This window comes from Morus notabilis, unplaced genomic scaffold (genome assembly GCF_000414095.1).
Source record: "Morus notabilis unplaced genomic scaffold, ASM41409v2 Scaffold810, whole genome shotgun sequence".
Taxonomy (NCBI): Eukaryota; Viridiplantae; Streptophyta; class Magnoliopsida; order Rosales; family Moraceae; genus Morus; species Morus notabilis.
The window spans coordinates 201,300-212,175 of NW_010358940.1; the positions used below are offsets into that span (position 1 = coordinate 201,300).

The 10,876-nt window shown below is 34.6% G+C and overlaps 1 protein-coding gene across 1 annotated transcript; it reads right to left on the minus strand.

Annotated features, from left to right (window-relative positions):
• Positions 1-8,711: 8,711 nt before the first annotated feature.
• LOC112090716 (glycine-rich cell wall structural protein-like) lies at positions 8,712-9,819 on the minus strand. Its single transcript, XM_024162714.1, has one exon. It carries the CDS (start codon positions 9,758-9,760, stop codon positions 8,990-8,992), a length of 771 nt encoding a protein of 256 aa, XP_024018482.1. The 5' UTR covers positions 9,761-9,819; the 3' UTR covers positions 8,712-8,989.
• Between the last annotated feature and the right edge of the window lie 1,057 nt (positions 9,820-10,876).

Genomic DNA, 10,876 nt, shown 5'->3' on the forward strand with positions numbered 1-10,876 from the left:
ATAACAAAAATTTTCATAAAGCTTTTGAGATACTCTATAGATTATATTAATTTATGTACGAATAAAGTAATCAAATTAATTTATTTACGAAGAACCAGATTAAGAATTATACTTAGCAACTGATTAGGGTGATAATTTGTGTTCTTACCTCAAACGTTCCTCGCTCCAATGCTAGTTTAGAACACCAGAATCTTCCTCGTCAATTTCTTGAATCTACGAAGACGTGTGTGTGGGTACACTTGAAACAAAACAGGATTAGCAAAAACACTAAAGATTTCCACGAACACCAACACATGCACGACATGAAATTTTTGGAGAAAATTTCCCTCTTCCTCACTCTATAATATCCAACTACTATAGCTAATGAGAGCAAAAATTGTAAAAATGAAGTCTCACAATTTTATACAATCTCTTATTTTATAGAGTAACAATTAGACTCTCAGAAGGAGTCTTATCTTTATCTTCAAGATAAAGTTGGTAATTATCTCCCACTTCAAATTTTATTTTGAAACAAAATCCATTCTCCCTCATCCAATATGGCAGGCCACCACTAAGGGATTTCCTCATTGTGGTAGACGCAATTTTACGATAAAGGGATTTACACTATTCTATGCGTTCACACTATGTGAACACCTTCCAGTGTGTGTTTCAAAATTCAAATTTAAACTTAAACTTAAATAATCACATTGTTTAATTTATAATTAATTATCATTGAGTGTTTTATTTTAAAATTTCATAATTCTAAAATTCTCATTTTGTCCTTATTGTCTTGTAGAATTACAAGGACGACGCGGGAATTCATGAACCTATAATTTTGAGCTCTAATAAGATTAATAATTAATTAAACTATTTAATTAATTAATTAATTAATTAATTATATTAATTCCAATAGTTACTCCACTATAAACTTAGAATTGCACTTTCGTAATTATAGACATAAATTATTTCTAAACTGTAAAGTGTCAATTTGATATAGTCATTACATATACATAAATCCTCCATAAATAATTCATAATTAGAGCTAGGTGAAATCCATTAACCTCTCTAATTACATCTTTATCCTTGAGTACCATTGATTCTCTAATCGACAGGGATTCATAAAACAAATTCATGAATCGGAGCTCCTACTGGTCCAAGTACCGAATCAACCCTAAAGAGAATTATTTATCTACTTCTTTCTCAAGAAGAAATGGATTCCATCTCGTTTAATAACATTCGTGGCTACCTACTCCATCATGTCTCCAAAATACAAGGAATAAGATTCAGGATCTCAGAATCCGAACCAAGTAAATCAAAAGACACAAATCCATAAAAATGAGTTTACTAATAACACATGATTAAAATCATTCTGTATATAACCATCGATAGACTCAATTAAAATTTCTATACTTAACAGAAATTATAAAAAATTCATATTATGTCTGTGCGACTGTTCTACATAATATCATTATGCATAATACATTCATTCAATATCTCATCATATTAACAGTGCGGATAACACCGTTTCATTATTAAATTCATTATGAACATCGTTTTGATTATTATCCTTAAATATTATCATCTTGCATATAATACTTATATATAATATTTAATATCGCATAAATAATCATCGAATTTTCACTGATATTCATAAAATATTCATTAATATATGCATAAAAAATAATGAATAAACTCTATTATTAAATAAATAATAAATATTATATTACATCTCATATTTTTAGAACATTATTCCCAATAAATAGTACGTACTTATATTCTTATCAAAATAACGTCTAGACTTTTATGCCACATAACAAAAATATATAACACTCTGCCAATTTTTCTTTGCTCATACATTTTTTTTAATCCCTAATCCCTGTTAATAAAGAAAATGGAAACAAATTGAAAAAAAAATCGCGAGACATCCATGAAGAAAGCAAATCGGCCACCAAAGAGTGATCATGTGATCAGTGGCCTCTCGAGCACACAGACAAATTAGCTTCTCTATTAAGATCTTTCGGCTTCTTCCTCACCTCCTTTTGTACATCTTATTAAACAAAGAACTTTTTGCTTTAAAATCCATGCTTGCTTCTTGTGCAGATCATCCATAGCCAATAGCACCGGTCTCTCTTCGATCAAAATGATTTTTTTTTTCTTTTCCAATCTATATTTATGAAAGAACACGTTAATTAAAAACAAAGAACATGGAGCAAGGTTCGGATATTCATAATAATTTATTGAATTTGGAGCATGAATTCATAGAGGATGATAATACATAACATGATTGATGCATATTTGGTTTGAGGGCAAACCATTCTGATTTTGGTTTAAACAGTTTTTTCTCTCATAAAAAATTCAAATTTAAAAAGTTATGTTACAATGTTTTTGCGCACAACATTTAATTTCTGATTTAAACCACCTGATATGAACGCTCAAATCAAATATGGAACAAGACGCCTTGGTGGGATTGCGCTATTGTCTTGGAAAGATCGAGATAACTCAGAAGAGAGAGAAAGAGAACCCGGATGCAATGGAGAAGATAATGACTAATTATTTGTCGATTTTGATTCACTGGTCCTTCAATATGGTTACTGTTTATCATCCAGTTGCTCTCCACAGACAAGACAACATTGGGAAAATATAAAAGAAGATAACAATATGCATATAGATCGTTTTGAAATTTGTACATAGCCTTAAAGTGGATAGTGCATTAATGATCGATAATTAGTGCTGAATCTTTAGACGGGCTGTCCGCGACCGTCCAAAAAAATTTAATTTGTGCCCATTATCCGAGCCCACCTGTCCAAAAAATTCAAGATGCCTGCCTGAACCCGACCTTCATCTTGAACGGATTTCGGACAGGTCTTGGCTGCCCGAATATTTAATATATATTTGTTTACATTTTGTTTTATTTTTTATAATATTGTATACATATATTATATATAATATTGTTTATTAATTGTATTTGTATATAAATAATTGTTAAGTTATTTATTGTAAAAATTATATAAAAATAATAATTTAGATTAAAATCAACACACACTATTAACACAATTCAAAAAATTAATTTTGTTTATTAATTTTTAAATTTATAATTCATGATTATCTCGTTAAAAACCTTACCAAGAAAAACCCAATTGGGATAAAAACTTGGTAAGGAAAAAAGAGTGCAATCATTTTGTGACGAATTATAAATTTTGTAAAATTACAAAGTCTAAATATACAATATTACAATTACAATGTCCAAAGTAAATAAATATTTACAAATTACAATTAATTTGAAGCTGAATGATCATCTTCAAAATTAAATGTTAATCTATTAAATTCATCTATCTATTCTTGGCTTTCTGGCGAAATTTTATCTTGTAAACGTTGATCGGCACGATCTCAATCCTTAATGCACACCAAAGCTTCAACAATATCCCTTTGCAATCCGTTTCGGCGTTCCTCAAGTATTCGTCCGGTCGTACTGAAGGCTTGTTTGGATGAAACAGTGGAGACTGGAATCGAAAAAATACCCATTGCTAATCGAATTAGGACTGGCCAAGTTAATGCTCGTGCCCTCCACCATTGAACTAAATCAAATACTTCGCTACTATCGTCGACTTCTAAGCTCTCGCTGAGGTACGCCATAAGCTCATTGAAGCCACCACCTCTTGATGAAGATCCACTCCCAACTTCTGTTTGAGTCTTCTTCTTCTTCTTCAACCCGAAAACATTCATGAATGAATTTTTCATATTTTTGTTGCGGTTCCTGTACTCCACAAACGGTATTTCTAAACCTATTCTCATAAACACTATAGAGAGAAAATATTTTTTTCTTTATTTTAGGAAATTGGTCAGAACAATCGATTTCTAGAAATTCACTTAAATTTTCTAAACCACTTTCTAAACGTTCTAATTTTAATCTAGGATAAAAAATAGTACTGAAACCATACAACATTGGTAATTTAGATAAATATTCTTTAAATTTCTTTCCCATAGAAGCGATAGGAATTCTAAAAATTGGGTATGTCATAAATTCACTAAATAAAATACTAAATCTTAAAAGGTCACCTAAAGCTAAAGATGATGTTGGGTAATATGTTCCATTAAGTTTTAAAGTAACTTCATGAAACCTACCTAAAAATTTATACAAAGTTTCAGCAATTTGCCAATCCTATGGGTCTATATGTCCTACTCCTAACTTTGCACTGATATAGTTTATTATAGCATCCTTATATGGGAGGCATTGTTTAAGCATTTTATAAGTTGAGTTATATCTTACAGGCATATCTAGCGCTAATGCTCTAGGAGTTAGATTTAGTACTTGTAAGAACCCAAACCAATCTTGGTCTCTTTGGTTACTACCTTGAATCCATACAATACTATCTCTAATTGCTTTTATATGAATAGCCATTGATTTTAAACTGGATTTTACAGCTAAATTAATTACATGGCATGCACAACGTTGGTGAAATATAGTACCATCACCGAATAAACTTAAATCATTTTTAAAATATTCAATTGCTTTAGTATGTGCACTAGCATTATCTAATGTTATAGTCATCACTTTATCCCTTAATCTATATTCATCAATGACATTTAAAATCGTATTATATATTAGATCGGCGCTATGTGATCCTATAACACATTTAAAACCTAATATTTTCTTATCTAAATCAAAACCTTTGAAGTAATGTCCAGTTATAGATAAATAATATTTGTTGGCAATGGCAGACTAAATATCCGCCGTTAACGCAACGTAGCTGCTAGTAGAGTGCAAAATATTGATTAATCCTTCTTTTTCTTGTTTAAATAATTTTAACAAATCTTTCCAAATAGTAGTTTTTTTAAATAAAAAAAAAACTGTGCATTAGGATTGTGTACAATTTTAATATAACGATGCCAATTAGGATGCTCGACAAAACTAAGTGGTTGATCTAATGATGATATCATTTGCGCAACTTTCATACGATCTACTTACGGATCGTTTTCCAAGTGGTTAGACCACCAGTTGCGTGATCAAATGATAATTGTGTTTGGCAGAGTTCGGCTCCGTCGGTTTGGCCACGCTTTTGAAGACACTTTTCAGAGTGTCTTCTCAAGTGTGTTGTGCCGTGAATAGTGTCACCTTGTAAATTAGAATGGCAATATTTACATTTAGCTATGTGTTTAATGTTTCCGTCATTGTTGGCCTTTAAATTGAGCTATGTGTTTAATGTTACCATCATTGTTGGCCTCCTCTAGGACATCGAAGTGCTCCCAAATTGAGGAGGTGCGCTTGCATTTTCTCTTGGAGGTTGCAACACTTGCAGTAGCACTTGCCTCTCCATGCCCATCATTGCGACCACGACCTCCACTAGATTCACCACGATCGAGATTTAGAATTGGACATTGTTCCTCGGGTGCTTGTGTTTGCGATTTTTACGTAGTATAAACATTAGTAGGAATTGGACTTTGGGGATCAACGGGATTATCACCATAACCAAATGATTCCATTATAAAAATGAAATTAAAATTAATTAACAAAAAAACACAAAAAATAAACAATGAGCTTGAGAGAGGTTGGAGTTTAAAAGAGCTTTGAGACTTCAAATGAGAGCACTTTGAGAAAGAGAGCTTTAGGATTTTGTGTGAGCTTGTGGAAAAATTGTGAGAGATATTTGAGACAAAAAGTGAGATAGATTAAGAGAGATGGAGAGAGAATGTGAGAAATGTTGTGAAGAAAATGTTTGGGGGAGGGAGTATTTATAGGGAAATTTTTGAGTTAAAAAAATCAATTTTTTGTGTGAAATTTTGAGTGTAACGGCTAGTTTTTTGTTCGACGGGTCGGGCTTCGGGCGGGTAGGTAGGGCATTTCAAGCAATGACACAAAATATAGCTATTAGATTCGATCTTTCAGGCGGCGGATCGGGTCGGGCAGCAACGGTAAAAAAATAGCCGTTGGGCGGGCTCTCGGTCGGGCTTTCGGGTGGGCTTAGGGCGGGTTTTGGGCATGGGGGTTAGAATGGACGGCGGGCTTTGCCCAAATTATTTTTTTCGAGCTGCCCGAGCCTGAGCCCGAGGAAGCTCGTTGGACGGGCAGACATTGGGGCCTGCCCGCTGAGCCCCAAAAACTCGGGCTTCGGGCAGGCCTGCCGCCCAAAGTTCTAGCACTATTGATAATCATACAATTGTTGAGAAAAAGATAATCTCGGGTTCATGGGACAAATTGACAGAGCCTAATAATTTGAGAAAACATAATATTAAATAAAGATCTATTGGGAGTCTGCCTATATGATTGCTTATCATGAACTTCTAGGGTATTTTTTTTCTGAAAAAAAAGCCCAAACCGAGAGCCAGATAGATGTGAGGCTGAAAAATTATAAGTAGACCTATAGAAATAATGCGTCTCTAGGAGCATTAAGAAGTTTGTCTTCATTCTCATCCTTTAAAAGATCTATTTTTTACGTTTGTGTTTCAGAGAGTGTTGTAACACTTTATAAAACATTGATGATTAATTGTGCCTTTTTAATATAGAAAAGTAAATTAACCAAGCAGGAAAATAATGCATAATGTAAAGGACACTAGAGATTGGTATTGCAGTTCGGTTCAACAACCTACATATACGGAGCTACGCCCAGACATTAAACAAACCACTAAGTCTTAAAGATTTACAATAACTAATCGGACTTAATCACTCAAAGTCTCCCTCCTAAATGATGACGCCGTTGTGAGCAATCTTCTCATCAGAGGTCTTGTTTAGCAAGCACCACTCATCTTCAAACTGCGCGGTGAACTCCCTTCATTTGGTAGTGCTCTTTCTCCCAAAAGCTTCAAATTCCTCTCTTAAAGAACGATGATTAGTTGAACTCCTTTCAACATGTCTTCTCTCGAAGACAACTACTTCTTCTCTTGAAGAATGACAATGAAAACTTCTCAAAATATTATACGTAAAGACCCATGAAGCTCACATAATGAATAGCCTAGAGTCCTATTTATAGAAATTATAATCCTTATCAACTACACATAATGTTTCACTCTCATGGGTACACCACTCCACGCACACATACATTCACATATATATCTCATGTATATATATCAAAGTTTGGTCCTATGCCTTTTAATTCTAATCCAAATCCAGCTTTGCCTTTTAAACTAATATGAAATCATGAGAAAGATAACATATAAATCAACTCCTTCCAACTTTCACGCATTCAATCAATCAAATATTATTTCCTTAAACAGATTCTATGTCAAATCTGCTAGAATCACCAAGATAACACAAGGCAATTAAATCTCCCAATTATTCTATGAAATTACCTTGCCAAAAATCTGATTTCCACAGCAATCATTTCATATTTGGAACAATAAATCAGCCAAAATCACTTCTAAGTTCTAATCTCCTCCATAATCGCCAATTTCCAAAAATACCTCTATTACATGTTTTTGAATTTTTCAACCAATTGTCAATAAATTACCAACTAACAAAAATCCTAACATCCTTAACTTAGTGATGTGAGTCTGTGCGTGTGTCTATCAAAATTCGAATTCTAATGATTTCATTTTTCATATAAAATGAAAGTCGTAGACCCTGCACCATATTTTTTTTAAAAAAAATTAAGGGTAGAATTTCTAATAAAATGGCACAAAATTAAAAAGTTAAATTAAGAGGGACACATTCCCCAAAATTTTTCTCAAATTTGTGTCCTTTTCAAATTCCAATTCCTACGTGGGTACATCGGTCCCAACAATCCCTTCAATATGGACCAGCGGAGACCCATAAAACAAGTCGACCCTACAACTAAGTCGTGGAGATGAGAAGGCAATCTCTCTTATATATGATTATATAACCACGCCATAATTTCTTCTTGTTCACTACTAGTACATATATGTATGCTTGGCTGTCCCAATCTGCTCTTGATTAGCCAGGAAAGTTATTAGATTGCTTTTATATTTGTTTTGGTTTATAGCTAGGCTAGTAGGTTTAAGTCCCTTTTCCATGGTTACTTCAACTTAGACTGACAATTCGAGTAGCGATACGACGACACAACTTGAAACCCGCACGAAGTTAGCGAGTTTGGGTTTATCATAAATAGATTTGGGTCAAAATCAAAATGAATCAGTAAAATAAGATTAAATAGCGTGCCGCTTTCAAGTTGACCCACCAACCCGCTATTGACCCGTTGTAACCAAACGTGTTATATTTGGATAACACGAATATACAACACAATTACAACATGTTTGTTACCTATGTTTACAAATATATATATATATATATATATATTTAAAGAGAAATAGGTTGACACGACCTTGTTATCACTCATTTTATAAACGAAATAATAAATAGGTTATTGAAAAAATGTTGACACGACACTATTATGACTGGTTTAATAAACGGATTAGTCGTATCGTGTCGTGTTAACCCGCCAATATACAGGCCGTGTTTGGATTTTGTATTTCAACACGAATATGAGTTGTGTTCGTGTCAAGTCATACCGTGTCAACTGAAGGAGTCAACATGAACACGAACACGACACGACAATACGAATTGCCACCCTTAGTTCAACCCATGAAAATTTTGTTTTTTTTTAAATTAAGATTAAGAGGAGTAATTAAGTTTGTCATACCATATATAAAAAACTAGTTCTGGTCTACTCAAGGAAATTTAACTATCGATTTAAAAAAAAAAAAAAAAAAAAAAAAAAAAAAAAAAAAAAAGAGTGAGCAGTCTAAAGACTCTGAAAAAGTAAGAAAAAGTAGTTAATATGTATAACTCAAAAAGTAGACAGATTTTATTAAGGAAAGCAGATACGCACTTGTACATAATTGCCACTCTACTCTTTTCTATCATTTATATTGAAGAATACATGAACTTAATTTCATAGAAGAGAATACGCAGCAGAAGACATGACGGAGATTATTACTAGTTGCGCCAAACCTCTATCATATTAGGTATGCATGCGCTTAAAATACTATCAAATTTGTGAACTTATTATTTTTGCTTCCATCTCATGATCACTAACTATACATACATCGTGAGCTTAATTTAGGGGTGTCCAATGCCACCACCTCCGCCGCCACCATAGCCACCACCGCCACCAAAGCCACCGCCTCCATATCCACCACCGCCACCGTAGCCACCACCCTTACCACCTCCGCCAAATCCACCGCCCTTTCCGTGTCCCCCTCCAAAGCCACCGCCACCTCCAAATCCACCACCTTTCCCATGTCCTCCTCCTCCAAAGCCACCACCACCATATCCACCACCTTTCCCATGTCCTCCTCCATAACCACCACCCTTTCCAAAGCCTCCACCCTTGCCAAAACCGCCACCGCCTCCACCACCCTTGCCAAAGCCGCCGCCGCCTCCCCCACCCTTTCCAAAGCCACCGCCGCCTCCTCCACCCTTTCCATAAACGCCGCCGCCACCTCCACCCTTGCAACAGCCTCCACCTCCTCCTCCACCCTTTCCGAAACCGCCGCCTCCTCCACCACCCTTGCCGTAACCACCGCCTCCTCCACCACCCTTGCCGAAACCACCACCTCCTCCACCACCCTTTCCGAAACCACCGCCTCCTCCACCACCCTTGCCAAAGCCGCCACCAGCACCACCACCAAACCCTCCGCCGCCTCCGAAGCCGCCACCGCCACCGCCACCGAGTCCAACACCAAAGCCATCTCCCTTCCCATGGTCTAACGTCTTCTCCTCCTCATCTTCCTTCGAAGTAACTGCAATATCCCTCGCAACAACACTCACCACAAAAACATTAAAGAAAAAAAGAGATAACAAAACGATTCTCCAAGCCCCAGAAGCCATTTCCGAGATTTTTTTTTTAGAAGTATACAATGTAGAGAGCTAGATAGCTCGTCGATGATGAGAACCTTAACAGAACTGCCGTATTTATAGTACTGAAAGCACTTACTTTTTAATTTCAACATTAAATGGTTTCAACCACTACCTGTTCGCCACATTCAACTTGTAATTAAAGTTATTACACCCACAATTATCAGCGTGTTATATATTTTACTGTTTCTAGATGTAACTCTCACAGCAATTATATTCTAGGTTAAAGACAAAATAGAAAAAGAACCGGCCATATATATTAAACATGCAAAATTATCACTAGGGCCGCTCTCACATGCAACAAATCACGTGGTTGGTATTTCTTGGCACATTAGATTTGTCAAATATCGTACATAAACCTTATTCTTTAATTACTTGATGTACGTAATGCACCACCTATATATATTTCTTATATCAAGTACAATATAAGTTATAATTTACATGTTCTCCTTTTCTTTGTTCCTTTTTTTTTTTTTTTTTTGTCATGACCGGACAATTTGTCAAAAAAATTAGTGTGTAAGATGAAATTTTATGGAATTCTCTGTATTATAAATATAAATACATTTATAATAAGTATTTGTTAATATTACTATTGAATACCAAAGTATAAGCTAAAAGTTAGAAATTTTTAAACTATGATGCAGTTACTGAATTTCAGACTCTAGGCAAGAAAAAGGCTCGGAATGTTCTGATAATCCCACAAGAACATAAACACATGAATATTAAGTTTAAGGGATGAAAAAGAATTGAAAAGCATCAATTCTAGAGTTTTAGAAACAATCAAAACGAAGAACGGACGAAAAAGGAGTTCAAAAGGCCGAATCGAGAAAATTAGGATTTTCGACCGATTAGGGTTGACCGAGTCAAAATTTTTTGACCAAGACTCGACCAATAGGTCACTCTTGAAAAGTTAGTTAAGGTTGAGTAAAGTTGACCAAGTTGACCAATTGTCCGAAAACCGCAGGTAAAACGCGCACTGAATAGGAATTAAACTAAACCGAAATAAGATAATTCTTAAGAATGAATGGTTAAAATTACTGTCATGATAAAAAAAATGACAGTAAAATGAAAAGATTAAAATTACTGGTA